The sequence below is a fragment of the Atractosteus spatula genome, chromosome 5 (assembly GCF_055471065.1).
Source record: "Atractosteus spatula isolate fAtrSpa1 chromosome 5, fAtrSpa1.hap1, whole genome shotgun sequence".
Lineage (NCBI taxonomy): Eukaryota > Metazoa > Chordata > Actinopteri > Semionotiformes > Lepisosteidae > Atractosteus > Atractosteus spatula.
The window spans coordinates 66110393-66127704 of record NC_142710.1 but is presented as its reverse complement, the minus strand read 5'-3'; the positions used below and the strand labels follow the sequence as shown (position 1 = coordinate 66127704).

At 60.2% G+C, this 17312-nt stretch overlaps 1 protein-coding gene across 3 annotated transcripts; it reads right to left on the bottom strand.

Annotated features, from left to right (window-relative positions):
- Positions 1–611: 611 nt before the first annotated feature.
- Positions 612–16669, bottom strand: sfmbt1 (Scm like with four mbt domains 1). 3 transcript variants are annotated; one of them, XM_088917880.1, is made up of 21 exons: positions 16579–16669; positions 13532–13643; positions 13337–13431; positions 12702–12942; positions 12016–12104; positions 11621–11870; positions 11005–11102; positions 10732–10833; positions 10079–10229; positions 9628–9710; positions 8711–8837; positions 8324–8437; positions 7936–7978; positions 6641–6708; positions 6124–6263; positions 5245–5354; positions 4978–5153; positions 4379–4557; positions 4075–4284; positions 2971–3099; positions 612–2059 (listed from the first exon to the last, which is right to left on the bottom strand). In XM_088917880.1, exons 2-21 carry the CDS (start codon positions 13554–13556, stop codon positions 1919–1921), a joined length of 2571 nt encoding a protein of 856 aa, XP_088774006.1. In that variant the 5' UTR covers positions 13557–13643; positions 16579–16669; the 3' UTR covers positions 612–1918. The 3 variants fall into 3 exon arrangements, with proteins under 3 accessions (XP_088774006.1, XP_088774007.1, XP_088774008.1); XM_088917881.1 differs by having other exon boundaries at positions 6641–6705; positions 16579–16662; XM_088917882.1 differs by having other exon boundaries at positions 8711–8831; positions 16579–16662.
- Positions 16670–17312: the final 643 nt, after the last annotated feature.

Genomic DNA, 17312 nt, shown 5'->3' with positions numbered 1-17312 from the left:
AGAGCCCAGGACTGAGAGCAGTACTGCACAGACACTGCCCTCACAGAGCCCAGGACTGAGAGCAGTACTGCATAGACACTGCCCTCACAGAGCCCAGGACTGAGAGCAGTACTGGGCAGACACTGCCCTCACAGAGCCCAGGACTGAGAGCAGTACTGCACAGACACTCTCAGTCCTGGGCTCTGTGAGGGCAGTGTCTATGCAGTACTGCTCTCAGTGCCCCTGGGCTCTGTGAGGGCAGTGTTTGTGCAGTACTGCTCTCAGTCCTGGGCTCTGTGAGGGCAGTGTCTGTGCAGTACTGCTCAGTCCTGGGCTCTGTGAGGGCAGTGTCTATGCAGTACTGCTCTCAGTGCCCCTGGGCTCTGTGAGGGCAGTGTCTGCCCAGTACTGCTCTCAGTCCTGGGCTCTGTGAGGGCAGTGTCTATGCAGTACTGCTCTCAGTCCTGGGCTCTGTGAGGGCAGTGTCTGTGCAGTATTGCTCTCGGTGCCCCTGGGCTCTGTGAGGGCAGTGTCTGTGCAGTACTGCACAGACACTGCCCTCACAGAGCCCAAGACTGAGAGCAGTACTGCACAGACACTGCCCTCACAGAGCCCAGGACTGAGAGCAGTACTGGGCAGACACTGCCCTCACAGAGCCCAGGGGCACTGAGAACAGTACTGCACAGACACTGCCCTCACAGAGCCCAGGACTGAGAGCAGTACTGCACAGACACTGCCCTCACAGAGCCCAGGACTGAGAGCAGTACTGCATAGACACTGCCCTCACAGAGCCCAGGACTGAGAGCAGTACTGGGCAGACACTGCCCTCACAGAGCCCAGGACTGAGAGCAGTACTGCACAGACACTCTCAGTCCTGGGCTCTGTGAGGGCAGTGTCTATGCAGTACTGCTCTCAGTGCCCCTGGGCTCTGTGAGGGCAGTGTTTGTGCAGTACTGCTCTCAGTCCTGGGCTCTGTGAGGGCAGTGTCTGTGCAGTACTGCTCAGTCCTGGGCTCTGTGAGGGCAGTGTCTATGCAGTACTGCTCTCAGTGCCCCTGGGCTCTGTGAGGGCAGTGTCTGTGCAGTACTGCTCTCAGTCCTGGGCTCTGTGAGGGCAGTGTCTGTGTAGTACTGCTCAGTCCTGGGCTCTGTGAGGGCAGTGCTCGTGCAGTTCTGTCAGAACAGGCAGACAGAAGCCTGACATCAGCAGCCAGATAGACGCGGAGCTGTAGGGCAAACTGCAAACCTTCTCACCTGTGAAGATCAACACGAAAACAACAGTACACACTCCTGAGAAAAAACAAAACAAAATCTGCTGTACACACCCTGCATTTTAAAAACCTTCTCAGAGATGGCATTCCTTCTCCATCCGAGTCGGTGTTGTGCTTGTCTTCCACTTGTAAACTCTCCCACTTTCACCCACCCGCACCTGGCGTGAGGGGGAGGTGGAGGCAGGACTATGGTCCCCATCACTGCACACGGAGAGGGATGCCCTGACCCCCACCGGACCCCCCACCACCCAGGCCCACCGCCCCCCGTGGCACCAGGCCCCAGCTGGAAGTCAGCCCTCGTTCTCGAACCCGGTTCAGAGTCCGTCACGCTGGGGGAGACGTCCTGTTCCTCCAGGCCCGTCCCACTCCATCCAGCCCAGCTCTCCGTGCTGCAGGGGCGCAGGTGCTCCGGGGCAGTTCCCGGGGGCACCCCGTGCCAGTCGCACCCCGGTGGGCTCCCCGCATGGCCCAGGACTGACGTCTGCACCTGCGCCCAGAGTCCCCAGGGAGCCCGGCGCTGTGAAAATCCAGGAACGCAAAGCAAGGGCAGCCGATCTGAAAGCCGGACTGGGAAGCGGACGGCGGCGGGAGCCGAGTCTGGGCCTCTGAGCCGGGGGGGCGAGGGCATGTGCAGTTCCGGCCCCCCGGCTCGGCCCCGCGCAGGGGCACTCAGCTGGCGAACTGCTGGTAGAAGGCCAGCTTGACCCGCTCGATGTGGTGGCACAGCTTGATGGCCGGGCCCAGCTTCAGGTCCAGGCACTCCTGCACCGTGGGCAGCGTGAGCAGCAGCAGGGCCTGTCCGTCGATCTCCTGGACACACAGACACACACAGGTCACACAGCGCTCCGGACACTGGACACACAGGTCAGACAGCGCTCCGGACACTGGACACACAGACACACACAGGTCAGACAGGGCTCCGGACACTGGACACAGGTCACACAGCGCTCCGGACACTGGACACACAGACACACACAGGTCACACAGCGCTCCGGACACTGGACACAGGTCACACAGCGCTCCGGACACTGGACACACAGGTCAGACAGCTCTCCGGACACTGGACACACAGACACACAGGTCAGACAGGGCTCCGGACACTGGACACAGGTCACACAGGGCTCCGGACACTGGACACACAGACACACAGGTCAGACAGGGCTCCGGACACTGGACACACAGGTCAGACAGCCCTCCGGACACTGGACACACAGACACACAGGTCAGACAGGGCTCCAGACACTGGAGACACAGGTCACACAGCACTCCGGACACTGGACACAGGTCACACAGCGCTCCGGACACTGGACACACAGGTCAGACAGCGCTCCGGACACTGGACACACAGTCACAAGCACAGGGTCGGTCAGCACTGGTTTCTGCCCAAAGACAAGGCAGGTGAGGTGTGTCTGGCTGCTGTAATGTGTCCCTCCTGGTCCCCCCAGTCTGACCATCTGCTGTATGTCGTATCCTGGCCACACACTGCACACGTGCCTGTTTTTCAGTCCTCTGTGAGAGTCTTGGCTAAGAGCTCAGTATGATGAACATGCTGTTCCTGCTCCTGGGCTCAGAGAGCCTCCTTTGAGCAGTAGTGAACCAGTCCACCTCACTGGTCTGTCTTCAGACAGCTGCCTAACGGCGTCATGTGTCTGCTCCGCTTCATGCTTGGTGTTTTTTCTGTGTCCGGCGCTGCTGGCTGTTCAGAGGGCGTTGGCGGGTACCTGGTCCAGGAAGATGCGCGCCAGCGGGGCGCAGTCCGTGCTCCGGATGAACCGCACGACGTCCGCGACGCTCCAGTCCAGGGGGCTGCTCTCCAGGCGCAGCTTCTCCGGGACCTCCGCCCGCAGGCCCTGGGCAGACACACAGACAGATGGTATGAGGGGAGGAACTCTGCTGAAAGCTCGTGTGTTTCATGGAATGTCTTCCTCCCCTGGACAAGGTTGCCAGATTGGGCGCAGCCACCCTCATTCTGGGAAGGTCCAGGCTGCCTCAGAGATGTGCATCACTAATCACTCCTCACGCAGTATAATTCACCTGCAGGACACAACGCTTCACACTCAAAGCTTTGCCTGTGTCTGCTCACGCATGCTCGGCCAACGCAGTGCAGAAACATCAGCAATCACATCAGAGTCTCCGTGTGATCGGATTTCTGCGCAGGGGTTAAACCTTTCTGTTTTGTCCAGCTGTCCCCCTGCTCCAGGAGCAGACACGTGCCTAACGGGTGAGGCTGCAGCTTCCTCATCTGGGTATCTATTACACCTCACCCAGGCTCAACAGGTCGATCGAAGCCTCGTCAATCGCACAAGACACAATAAACCAATTTCCGATGTTCTGGCATTGAGTGATCCAGACTTTAAGGGTGTGGACACCCACGTTCGTATAAAGCAGCTCAGGGCGAAAAGGGCCAAGCAGGGGGCTCGGGCCCTGGCATGAGAGAGATCTCTCCAGCTCTTCCAGTTTTCACACTGCTGGAGCTCTAAACTCGTTAACTGCCTCAGGATAATCTGAACTGACCCTGATTAACATGACTGCAATTAGCTTGGGGAAGCCTCGAGGAGGGAGGCCACTGGCACACATCAGAAAGGGCAAAACAGGGGCAGGAGCATAAGGACATAAGACAGGTCACAAACGAGAGGAGCCATTCAGCCCATTTGGCCTGTTAAGTAGTTAGCAGCGCATTGTTCCCGGGATCTCGGTATCTCTATCAGCATTAAAACAGCGTGGCGGGGCAGCTTGTTCCACACTCCCACAGCCCTTTGTGTAAAGAAGTGCCTGCTGCTCTCAGTTTTAAGATGGCTCCGTCTCGGGCCCTCTGGGGTGATTACCTTGGGGGAGGGGGGACGGTTCTCGTCATCGGAGAAGGACGGGGAGCGAATCTTCCGCCTGCGGCGGTCTCGGCCTGGGGGCAGCTCCGCGGGGCAGGGCGAGGACGGCTGCGACTTCCGCTCGGACACCTCGGAGTCGTCCTGCAGCTCCGAGCCCGAGTCCTCGCTCAGGGAGTCCTCCTCGTCCAGGTCCTCCTCCTCGCCGCTGCCCTGGGGCCAGAGAGAGAGAGGGGTCAGGGGTCAGGGGTCGCACAGATGCAGACACGCACGACGGACTGCGTGTGGACATGGCGTGAGCGGGTACCTGCGGAGAGCCGGCAGGCGTGTTGTCCAGCGATGCAGACGAGCGCTTCTTCTTGTGCACAAAGAAGTGCTTCCTCCTCTTCCTCCTCTTCCCCGGCTTCTTCACGCCCCCCTCCAGGTTGGTGTGCCCCCCCGGCGGGCGCCCGATCCTCCTGCTCTTCTTCTTCCCATAATAGTGAGCTGCAGGCGAGACACAGGCGGCTCACAGTCCCTCACTCCCCTTCACCCTCCCGGCTGGCTCAGGACAGACCGAGCGCGCTCGCACGCTCACGCCAGGCTGTCTCCTTCTACCCTGAGCCCAGAGCACCCACAGCCCAGCCCTGCTCTCGTCTGCAGCGTGGGCACAGAGCACTGGGGCTCCTCCTGCCACTGTAGCTGATACAGCAGGACGACAAGGTGCAGTGAGACAGGGAGACAGGCAGAGGGGCAGGGAGTGAGACAGGGAGACAGGCAGAGGGGCAGGGAGTGAGACAGGGAGACAGGCAGAGGGGAAGGGATGACGCAGAGGGGCAGGGAGTGAGACAGGGGTGATGCAAGTGATGCAGAGAGGCAGGCAGAGGGACAGGGGGAGACAGGGAGAGAGGCAGAGCCAGTACTGACTGTATTTGGTCTTGGTGAGCACAGAGCAGTTCTCCGAGCAGTGCTCCAGCACCATGCGCGGCCCGAACAGGTTGGGGCAGCACTCCAGCTTGATGCACGTCTTCCTGCAGAACTCTGCCACCCGGTCCGCCGTGCGCACGATCTCCACCGTGGCCCGGTAGCTCTTCCCCTTGTACCTGCAGCACAGCACAGCTCAGCTCAGCTCAGCCCCGTGTGCCAGCAGAGCACAGCGGCGCGGCGGGCGGCGTGCAGAGCCCGGTGTCTCACTTGGCCTTGAGGGTCTCTCCGTGCCCGCGCCAGCGCGCCTCCTCGTCCAGCTGCAGCTCCCGCAGCACGCGGCTGGGCTTGTAGGCGGCGTTGATCAGCAGAGTCAGGACCTGCGGCGCAGCAGAGAGCAGGACAGAGGGTGAGGCACAGGCACGCAGTGCAGGCGATATGGGACAGCGGAGCAGTGAGATACAGCAGAGAGGAGTGCGACACAGCTCAGTGAGACCCAGGGCAGTGTGACTCTGCTCAGTGAGACCCAGGGCTGTGTGACTCTGCTCGGTGAGACCCAGGGCAGTGTGACTCTGCTCGGTGAGACCCAGGGCTGTGTGACTCTGCTCGGTGAGACCCAGGGCAGTGTGACTCTGCTCGGTGAGACCCAGGGCAGTGTGACTCTGCTCGGTGAGACCCAGGGCTGTGTGACTCTGCTCGGTGAGACCCAGGGCAGTGTGACTCTGCTCGGTGAGACCCAGGGCTGTGTGACTCTGCTCGGTGAGACCCAGGGCAGTGTGACTCTGCTCGGTGAGACCCAGGGCTGTGTGACTCTGCTCGGTGAGACCCAGGGCAGTGTGACTCTGCTCGGTGAGACCCAGGGCTGTGTGACTCTGCTCGGTGAGACCCAGGGCAGTGTGACTCTGCTCGGTGAGACCCAGGGCAGTGTGACTCTGCTCGGTGAGACCCAGGGCTGTGTGACTCTGCTCGGTGAGACCCAGGGCTGTGTGACTCTGCTCGGTGAGACCCAGGGCTGTGTGACTCTGCTCGGTGAGACCCAGGGCAGATGAGCTCAGCTCAGTGAGACCCAGGGCAGTGTGACTCTGCTCGGTGAGACCCAGGGCAGATGAGCTCAGCTCAGTGAGACGCAGCCCAGCGCCCCGCCCTCACCTCCTTCAGCACCAGCACGCAGCTCCCCGGCCCCACGCACTGCGGCAGCTCGGCGATGCGGCCCTTGTTCAGGTACGGCCCCGAGAAGCAGCGGTGGTTGAAGTAGATCTTGGGGCAGCAGTACTTCCCGTTGCCCAGCCCTGCCCAGAGGAAAACAGGGGTCTTGAGTCACGGGCACGGAGACAGGAAAACCAGCAGAACACGGAAAGGAAGGGGCCGCTGAGTCCAGAAACACACGATCTCTAACTGTGTTACGACTCAGATGGCCTAGATTCCAATGCAGCTGCGTTCTCTTATCCCCACAGCTATTAACCTACTTAATCTGAACAACTGGTCGTGTAGTTCACTTTTATTTGCAAAGCCCTTCTGCCTCCTCATCATACAGGCATGGCTCTTATTTGTGAACAGGCTCATGTTATATTAAGTGTGTTGCTACGGCCTTGACCTGCCTGCAAGGCTGATTTCCCTGCTGGGACGGTAAGAAGGAAGTCAGCAGCGTCAGATGCGCGATACTTACCGCTCTCCGACTGGCCGTTTTCCTGCTGCCTCAGGGCGTCGGGGCGCGTGTTCCGAGGAGGAGCTCTGCTGCACACAAACACACACAGGACGGGTGACGGGACTCTGCTTCTCCGGTGTCTTGACTTACTGAACAGTGACGCCTCTCAGCTCTCAGGTCACCAGCTCACAGGTGACCTTCTACCTGTTATTCATTTGCTTTTCCCAGAATTGTTCACATGCATGCCCTGTCTCACACCTGGGCTTCTCACTGGGGCAGCCTGAGCTGTGAGCTGCTGGCTAACCCCATCAAGGACACATCGGTCGCAAAGCAGGAAGGCCCCCAGAAACGTTTCATGAACTTGACCTTCAACAAACCTCACACAGGTGCAGCCCCATTACAGAGCAGATCGGGGGGGAGAGAGAAGCTGGGGAATTAAGGGGGAACTTTCGGATCTGTACTGACCAGCAGTCAGGACACTGGGGTCCACACCCCTACCCTAAAAACAGTGTCCTGGGATCTGTACTGACCAGCAGTCGGGACACTGGGGTCCACACCCCTACCCTAAACACAGTGTCCTGGGATCTGTACTGACCAGCAGTCGGGACACTGGGGTCCACACCCCTACTTACACACAGTGTCCTGGGATCTGTACTGACCAGCAGTCGGGACACTGGGGTCCACACCCCTACTTACACACAGTGTCCTGGGATCTGTACTGACCAGCAGTCAGGACACTGGGGTCCACACCCCTACTTACACACAGTGTCCTGGGATCTGTACTGACCAGCAGTCAGGACACTGGGGTCCACACCCCTACTCTTACACACAGTGTCCTGGGATCTGTACTGACCAGCAGTCAGGACACTGGGGTCCACACCCCTACTTACACACAGTGTCCTGGGATCTGTACTGACCAGCAGTCAGGACACTGGGGTCCACACCCCTACTCTTACACACAGTGTCCTGGGATCTGTACTGACCAGCAGTCAGGACACTGGGGTCCACACCCCTACTTACACACAGTGTCCTGGGATCTGTACTGACCAGCAGTCGGGACACTGGGGTCCACACCCCTACCCTAAACACAGTGTCCTGGGATCTGTACTGACCAGCAGTCAGGACACTGGGGTCCACACCCCTACTCTCACACCTAATAGGAGGCCACATGCTAAACAAGTCCGCGGGACTGCTCTCCTGACTGTGGATCCCTGGCTCAGTCTTCAACAGAGCAGGAACCCATCTTTGCAGAGACCGACCGGCCCTTCCGTTCTCCAGCAGGGCTTCAGAGAGAAAAAGACCATGAGGATCCTTACTGTTTCTCCGGCTGGACCACCGCGACTCTCCGCTGCTTCTGAACTGTGAAGGGAAGAGGAAAGAGCCTGAGAGCAGGTCAGCAGACAGGCAGGCCGAAGCGATGCACGAGTCGGGGCCTTGCGCCACAGCGAGTATCAGCCCCCGACACCAGGCCAGGCCACTGTGGGCTGGTCTCACGGTCAGCGTGGTGGACACTGCTGGGGCTCTCTCTCATGGGCACCACTGTGGGCTGGTCTCACGGTCAGTGTGGCAGGCACCATGGGAATGGTGATGTCTGGACTACTGGACTCCACTTGCACACTCTGAGTGAGCAACGTTACCCACTAAGCCACTTCGAAGCCCCCCTGGGCCGCTCACTGACCTGCACCCCGGGGGGCCGGGACTCACCTTTGGGCTTGCAGGGGTGCCTCAGCGTGTAGCCATTGGTCTCACACCAGCTCACGGGGAAGATGTCCATGGAGTGGACGTGGACGATGCACTCTGGCACAGGGGGCTTGACCGCTGCTGGCCCCCGGGGACAGACAGGAAGAAGGGAGACGCCGTTAGCCGCTGTCCGGACAGCAGATCTCACATTGCAGTTCAGGTTGTGTTTCCTCTCTTCTCTTTTCAGCATGGAATAAACCTGTTACGTGTTCCTTTGATCTTACATCATGCTCACTGAGCACACGAGACGCCACCAGAGAAGAGAAGACAGTACTTGTCTTCAGTCAGTTCATTATTGAGACAGACGGACAGACAGCTTGGCTGCCACCAAAAAAGGGCCCTGCCGCATACCTTCCAGATGCAGCCAGATGTGCTGACCTTTCACCTTGGTAACTGTGGCGACGTGGATGTGCTCCGGAGCGAGAGGGTTCACGGCCTCCAGCCTCATTGACTCCTTGAAGCCGTGATCCGTCTGCTCCTGAGAGAGGAGAGCAGGAGAGCACAGCTGAAAACAAGTCTGTGTGTATCAGGGCATCGTTCTGTGTGTGTGGGTGTGTGTGTGTATCAGGGCTTCGTTCTGTGTGTGGGGGTGTGTGTGTGTATCAGGGCATCGTTCTGTGTGTGTGGGTGTGTGTGTGTATCAGGGCATCGTTCTGTGTGTGGGGGTGTGTGTATGTGTATCAGGGCATCGTGCTCTGTGGGTGTGTGTGTGTGAGTATCAGGGCATCGTGCTCTGTGTGTGTGTGTGTGTGAGTATCAGGGCATCGTGCTCTGTGTGTGTGTGTGTGTGTGTGTGTGTGTGTGTGAGTATCAGGGCATCGTCCTCTGTGTGTGTGTGTGTGTGTGTGTGAGTATCAGGGCATCGTCCTCTGTGTGTGTGTGTGTGTGTGTGTGTGAGTATCAGGGCATCGTCCTCTGTGTGTGTGTGTGTGAGTATCAGGGCATCGTCCTCTGTGTGTGTGTGTGTGTGAGTATCAGGGCATCGTCCTCTGTGTGTGTGTGTGTGTGTGAGTATCAGGGCATCGTCCTCTGTGTGTGTGTGTGTGTGAGTATCAGGGCATCGTCCTCTGTGTGTGTGTGTGTGTGAGTATCAGGGCATCGTCCTCTGTGTGTGTGTGTGTGTGTGTGAGTGAGTGAGTGAGTGAGTGAGTGAGTGAGTGAGTGAGTGTGTGTGTGAGTGTGTGTGTGTGTGAGTATCAGGGCATCGTCCTCTGTGTGTGTGTGTGTGTGAGGGTGAGTATCAGGGCATCACGCTGTGGGAGTCTCACCACGGGGAAGCAGTGCTGGGGGGCAGGCTCGGCTCCACACTGCTTCAGATAGTCAGCCCAGTCAAAGTCCTGCTCAGGATATCCTGTGGCACAGACAGCTGGTGTTACTAACCAAGCCCTGAATTAACATGTCAGTTAACAGAGCAACGTGACATTAAACCTTCCTCTTCTATTGCCCTGAAGATCTCAGCAGCAGACAGCAGGAGTGGAGGGCTGGGGGCTGACAGAGTTTAAAGGTGAAGGGGCTACTACAGATCCCGTCTCCAGGTGGACATTCCAGCCAGTGGCTGCTGAGAGCCCTGGGTAATGTCAGGTGTCTCTCCTGCTCTGGGCTGCCCTGCTGGCCCGGTACAGACCAGAGCAGGAGAGACACAGGGGGGCTCTGTGTTAGCAGTCTGCACGCTGCGTGTGTGTGTGTTGAGGGCTGCAGAGCGGCTCTAAGGTCCCTGACCTGGAGGGGGGCTGAGCGTCACCCCATTCTTCAGGCTCCACTGCGCGGGGAAGATCCCAGCACTTCCTCGGTGACACAGGAAGGAGACCCTGTCCCCACCCTCTTCCCGCAGGTCGTCCATCTGCACCAGGAAGAACTGCTCACTGAACACCTGCAAAGACACCTGCCTGTCAGCGCAGCCCCCCCCAGACCCCAGAGAGGGCCCACAGGTTCGCTTCTTTCGGTTTCAAACACGCAGCTGCACCGGAGGAAAAACACGAGCCTGACGTGGGCGACAACGCGAGTCTCCTGCTCAGTTCCCAACGGGGGCACTCGGTCTCCAGACTTCCTCAACCTGTAAAATGACTCCAAGCTCCGCCGTAATAACATCACCGTCCCCCCAAACATGTTGAGAGGTTCTGTTTCTGCACCCGTTGTTAAAGCATCTGCTTAAAGCTGGACAGTCTGCATCGATTTCCCTACGGGATTAATAAAGTCTTATCTATCTATCAGGCCCTGCTCCATTTACAAGGGCAGACACTGTCATTTATGCACGCTGGTGCTGTGTCTCAGCTGTGGCAGCCTTTCCTCTGCGGCCCTGTGCTGCCGTAGTGCACCACGAGCTCATTCACCTGCAGCTCAGCCCTCCAGCCCACAGGGGGCGCCCCTCCTACCTTGGCGACAGTGGCGGGGCGAATGGCGAAGGGCGCGTTGGGGTCCACAGCCTCCAGCTTCATCCCCTCCGAGAAGCAGTGAGGGCCGATCACAGGCTGGTCCTGAGGGCACAGGGCACAGGGCAGAGTTCAACTCGCTGAGCAGATGAGGCTACACACCGCACACACCTGGGACTACCGAGGTCAACCCGACCCCTTCCCATGAGGCCCAGAACATTGCCAGAACAGCGGTTCTGCCTCGGCGTCAGCAGGACCAGGCTCCTGGGCTCCTACCTTGAAGAATTCCTGAGTGACGGGCGGCTCCGGCGTCTGTGCGCGGACCTTCTGGAGAACTTCAGCCCAGTCCGCCTCAGTCCGCAGGGCTCTCAGAGCTGAAACACAGCGCAGGCTCTCATCACACACCACTGATCACCCTCCGCCCTGCTGCCAGTTCAAACACTGCCGGCACCCTGGAACTGGAAACCTCCCCACTGCCCCCAGATCCGCTCGGCTGCCTGTTACCAGCGGCAGGAGCAGCAAGGAAAGGAGGAGTTTGAAACTGCGAGCTGACACGTGGACACAGCTCTCTGCGGCCCACAGCAAACCGATGTCGGACTGAGGGGTTTTATACTGACCCTTACTGCTCAGATCGAACAGGCTTCACAAGACTGAAGCAGAATGTAACACCCATCACTGGACAGCAAGACAAAACACTCTGGGGACGCTGTCGCTTAACACTTTCTGTCAGCTCAGACTGTATTCCACACAGGTTTTAGTGGTCAGCGAAGTTTTAGTGGTTAATGACAACTTTAACGAAGTTTAACTTGGAATTTGTTCTCGGCTTGAAAACAGCGAGAGAGACCGGGCTGTGAAAGTGACCGAAGAGGTGTGTGCGGTCACGCACTCTGACCTGCGGGGGGCCTGAGCGTGCAGCCCTGCTGCTCGGCCCAGCCAGGGGGGTGCAGGAGGGGGTGCAGGTAGAACAGCCAGCGCTGGGGTGTCTGGGGGAGCCCTTCCGTCCCCGCGTAGCGCAGACGCAGTCGGCCCCCCACATTCTCCTCCACGACCACGACCCAGGCCAGCCCGGGGTCCTCGCTGTCCTGCAGCTCCAGAGTCGAGCCCGAGCTCAGCAGGTCCAGGGGGTTCTTGCCACGGTGCGGCTGGGGACAGAGAGGAAGTCTCAGTGCTCACAGCAACGGTCAGTTTATCATGCTTGATCTCCAGCCCGGCCACTTTCTCCTGTATGTGGGGGGGGGGGGGGGCAGAATTGATTTGTGGGGGTTTGGGGGTTCACAGGTCACTCACCCCCTCCAGAAGGTTGGCGGGCACGCTGCATGCCTCTTCCTGGCTCTGTGCTAGGATGGCCGCCCAGTCCGAGTACTTCTCACGGAGGCCTGCAGGGGGCGAGAGAGAGCAGCGTGAGAAGGGGTCCCAATATGGTCTAATACAGGGTTTCCCACCCTGGTCTTAGGGTCAGCGTCTCTCAGAGAGGTCAGCAGTCCAGGAGAGTCAGGGTGTCTCCAAATGGGCAGTCGACAGAGGATCAGTGTCTCTCTGAATGTTCAGTAGTCCAGTGGTCAGCAGTGCAGGAGAGTCTGTGTTTCTCCTAATGGTCACCATCTCTCCAAGCGGTCAGCAGTCCAGGAGGGTGAGTGTCTCTCCAAGCAGTCAGCAGTCCAGTGGTCAGTAGTCTAGGAGGGTGAGTGTCTCTCCGAGCGGTCAGCAGTCCAGTGGTCAGTATTCCAGGAGGGTCAGTGTCTCTCTGAACGGTCAGCAGTCCAGGAGGGTGTCTCTCCGAGCGGACAGCGGTCCAGTGGTCAGTAGTCCAGGAGGGTCAGTGTCTCTCCGAGCGGTCAGCAGTCCAGGAGGGTCAGTGTCTCTCCGAGCGGTCTCCAGTCCAGTGGTCAGTGTCCCTCCAAGCCGCCAGCGGTCCAGTGGTCAGTGTCTCTCCGAGCGCGCAGCGGTCCAGGGAGGGTCAGCGGGCGGGGTACCTTCGGGGGGGCGCAGCGGCAGGCCGTGCTGCTGGCTCCAGCCGAGGGGGTGCAGGTCCGCGGTCATGATGTCGCACCAGAAGTCGGCGCGGCGGTCGGCGCCGTAGCCCTCGTAGCGCAGCAGCAGCAGCTGGCCGCAGGTGGTGATGATGGTGGCCACCCAGCAGGCCGCGGGGTCGCCCCGGAGGGCCACCTCCAGCTTCATCCCGGGGCTCAGCCCGCTCTGCAGGCTCAGGTCCACCTGGGGGAGCGCGGGGGCAGTGTGAGGACGGGCCGCCCGGGGTCACGGGGCAGCGGGGGGCTCACCCATCAGCGCCCCCCGCTGGTGCTCCTCTGTGTCTTGGCAGCTGCAGTACAAGCCTGCGTTTCTGAGCCCCCCCCGGGCCACAGCGCAGCATCATCACGGATACCAGCGCCAGAACGACTCCCTGTTTGCCCTGTCTGCCCCCGCAGCGACAGCGACGCATGGCGCTCCCTCCTTCTCCGATGCGAGACGCTGAGCTGACCCACGCGCGACCCCCAGGGGCCCTCTGTCCAGTCACCCCACACCACAGCCCCCCAGCCCCCCCGGTTACCCCTCAGCACAAGCGCGAGGGAGGGCTCCCTGCTGTCGGCCCGCCGAAGACGAGACTCACGTGTTTGAAGGCGTGGTGGGGCACCGCCGACACCCCGTTCTCCTCCAGATACTCGTCCCAGTTGAAGTCCGACTCGTCCTGACCAGAGCCACCGCCTGCAGCACAGAGGGAACGCCCACAGTCACCCTGCTGTGCCCCACCGGCGCTGCAACCCGTCACCCTCACCCGCCACGCGCCGCGCCGCCTCCGCCTGACCTGATTCCTGCTGCTCCTGGCTCATGGTGGCGCCTCCTGCTGGCCGCTGTGCTGTAGTGCGCCTCCCCCGGCTCCCTGGCTGGCCGTGCTCCCGAGTGACCCCCACGTGACCCTGCACACAGACACAGAGAGGGGAGAACCCACGTTAGGGGCTAGAGCACCCCAGGAGACCCCAGGATTCACAGGGCCCTCTCCTCCGGAACTCTCCCTGTAACCCCCTCTCTCCCTGCCCCCGTCGTGACCCCCCCACCCCCCGATCCCGGGAGCAACCCGCTGGGGGGCCCCGGGGAGAAGGGAACGCGCAGAGCAGGGTGTCCAGTCCTGTCCTGGGGGGGTCAGTGTGTCTGCAGGGTGTCTGGTCCTGTCCTGGGGGTCAGTGTGTCTGCAGGGTGTCCAGTCCTGTCCTGGGGGGGTCAGTGTGTCTGCAGGGTGTCCAGTCCTGTCCTGGGGGGGTCAGTGAGTCTGCAGGGTGTCCAGTCCTGTCCTGGGGGGGGTCAGTGAGTCTGCAGGGTGTCCAGTCCTGTCCTGGGGGGGTCAGTGAGTCTGCAGGGTGTCCAGTCCTGTCCTGGGGGGGTCAGTGTGCCTGCAGGGTGTCCAGTCCTGTCCTGGGGGGGTCAGTGTGCCTGCAGGGTGTCCAGTCCTGTCCTGGGGGTCAGTGTGTCTGCAGGGTGTCCAGTCCTGTCCTGGGGGGGTCAGTGAGTCTGCAGGGTGTCCAGTCCTGTCTTGGGGGGGTCAGTGTGTCTGCAGGGTGTCCAGTCCTGTCCTGGGGGGGTCAGTGTGTCTGCAGGGTGTCCAGTCCTGCAGGTCCTCAGGAGCTCTTGAACAGCACCACGTCTGCAGAGGCACTTGAACCCCAGCCTAGCAGGGGACTGTGGGTTCAAGCCCCCAGGTGCTGAGACTGCCTGAGCCCAGGCACTGCAGCGGGAGATTCCCAGCTTGTAAACGGGTTCAGTATCAGTAACGGACTGCGGAACAGCTCACAGCTGTACTCGACAATAAACCATAAGAAGTATCTTCTCCGACCGGAAAACCTGAGACGCTGCAAGAGGCATCGGACTGTTTCCCCGGCGGTGCCCTGCAGGTGCTGTGTCAGGAGCGGCTCCGGGGCGCCCGGTACCGGTGCTGCAGCCGCCCAGAGCCCTGGCCTGACTACAGCGTGAAGCGGCACAGATCTCTCCGTCACCGGCTGCAGTCCGGCACGACTCGCGAACACGCGTGACTCGCGGTGTTTCCAGGAGCTGCGTTTCTAATATTCTAAAGGGTTTCTGCGACCCACGCAGGGAACAGGGGTCCTCGCCTTCCACGGGAAAGAGAGAAGCCTCTTCAAGCACAAAGTTCATGTCAAAGTCCAGATCCGACTAGACCGCCGGATCCGGGCCGGGACCTTGAACTCCCAAAATCACGAAACCAAATTTTATAAACTGACAGGTGCAGTTATTCTTGGTTCAAAAAACGTGTTCGGGTAACGAACAACAACAACAACAACAACAACAAAAAAAAGGTTCGTTCGTCAAAAGGCTTAACTTCCGAATAAAAACGCACTTGGTCCCGTTTCCAGAAACCCGCCCACGGTGGCTCCTGGCGCGGGTGACACCTCCACACGCCCCGCTCCCGCCGCCGTGACCTTTGAACCTTTGAACCCCTGCAGCAGGACCCCCGGCCAGGTCCGGCACCTCTCACCCTCGCCCCCTCGCCCCCGGCTGAGGCAGTCCACGCCTTGCTCTTCCAGAAGAAGGGTCTGCGGCGGCACACTCTTCAGACTCCATATTTATTTCCTCATCCTAACGATATGCATGATTGTGCTGGATGACAATAAGTTTGTGAACGAATCAGGTCAGCGGCTCCGGGTGTCAGGCTGCCCCCCCCCCCCGGGCGGTCCCCGGTGCGACAGAGGTGTGAGGCGAAACCGCCGAGCCGCCCGGCCACGCGAAACTGACCGCTCGTTTTACACATAAAACACGACTCAAAAAGAATGACACCTTTACCCGCCATTTTACATCTGCCAAAGTTAAAATAACGCCAAGAAGTTACGTAACCGGCAAGGAAAAAAACCCCGCTTGTGATCGAGCGAAGCCGCCGGTCGCGGTGTTGAAGTTGCTGCGGTCTACCTGAGGACCACCCGCGTACCAGCGAGCGGCACCGCCGGCCGAGATGAGCCCCGTTTAAGAACCGTGTATACTGCACGTACCTGAATAACTGAACGGTGAATAAAATAAACACGCGATAATGGAGCTGGGCTCGGCCGCTGGCTTTAAGTAGGATATTCCAGGCGCCGATAAGCCAACCGTGACGATAAACGCGGATTCGAAACCTCGCTTTCCCGAGCTGTATCCCAACACAGGTAACCGACGCCTGCCCGCCTCTCCCAGCGCGATGAACCCGAGCCCAAAAACAACACGCTGCTCTTCTCGTGATCTCTCGCTCGGCTCCACAAATCGACTAACCCAGCTGTCCCTGCCGAAAACTGCCACTGCTACACAGTTTCTCCATACCGACACTGTTAGCGCTGCAGACACAGTCTCTGCTACACAATCTCTCCGCCCCGGGTTCAGTTAGCGCTGCAGACACGGTCTCTGCTACACAATTTCTCCATACCGACACTGTTAGCGCTGCAGGCACGGTCTCTGCTACACAATTTCTCCATACCGACACTGTTAGCGCTGCAGACACAGTCTGCTACACAATTTCTCCATACCGACACTGTTAGCGCTGCAGACACGGTCTCTGCTACACAACCGCTCCGCACCGGGCTCAGTTAGCGCTGCAGACACGGTCTCTGCTACACAACCGCTCCGCACCGGGCTCAGTTAGCGCTGCAGACACGGTCTCTGCTACACAACCGCTCCGCGCCGGAGAGACCGGAGCCCAAGTTGCTGAGACGTCAGAGCCCGTGCCTGGAGGGGCGCTCGCACTCGCTCGATCACAGACGAGCTTTTTTAGCGCCGGGAAAAAAGACGGGGGCAGCCGGAAGGCGCGCGAAACCGCTCTCACCCGGTAGCCCGGGCTGCGCCTTACTGAAGTAATCGGTCCCCGGCCGCGGGCCTCACCTGCTCCGAGTTTTTCCGAGTCGGTTTTGGATGCTCTGCCCTGCCCGAGCTGCCTCGCCGCCTCGTTCCAATATGGCCCGGCCTGCCCGTGCGCATGCGCGCCTCCCCTGCCAGCGGCGCGCGAGCCGCTACCCTCGCTCTCGCCTTCGCGAGTCAGGCCGGGGTATTTAACAAGCGGGGGTGCGCGAGTTAGGGGTGGTGCAGGGACTCGCGGGGGGGGGGGGGGTGTTATTTGCTTTTATTGTAAAACACGCAGACAAAACCTCCACCGATCGCCTCTGCATGCTGGTGAGAAACACTGCCGGTTTCTGGCGCTGGGCTGGGGGGTCGGCTCTCCCCCAGCCGTGAAGCGCGCATTCGGACTGTTTCCTTGTCTCCCTCAGCTCTCTCCGGGGTGAACGGCCCTGGCCAGGCGTCCTGGGCAGCGCAGGAGGGGGGGTGTGCATCAGGCATTTGTTTATATTTTTAAAGACGAAGACGCAGAAAGCAATTTGACCTCCCCCCGGCCGCCGCGAGCCCCGAACAATAGGAGTGCGCGCGGTCATTCCCCCCGGCAAGGCGCTGCTTGCGGGCGCGAGGAGCCGACCGGCGGAGACGAATTCAAAACGTCGGGACTTTGCGCCGGAGCCCGCGGCACGCGCACCCAGAAGCGCCTCTCGCGGGGAGGAGCACGTGTCCCCCGCGTGGAGACTCCGGGCTCCCTCGCTCTCGCCGCGCGCTCCGCTCGGCTCCGC

Bases quoted from the DNA above. Each gene is read 5' to 3' on its own strand.
- sfmbt1 (XM_088917880.1), bottom strand. From the start codon at position 13,556: ATGAGCCAGGAGCAGCAGGAATCAG. The intron at 4,558-4,977 runs GTCAGTACTGGC...TCTCGCCTGCAG, and splicing joins GCTCACCAAGACCAAATACA to CTCACTATTATGGGAAGAAG. The intron at 4,285-4,378 runs GTACCCGCTCAC...CTCTGGCCCCAG, and splicing joins CGCCTGCCGGCTCTCCGCAG to GGCAGCGGCGAGGAGGAGGA.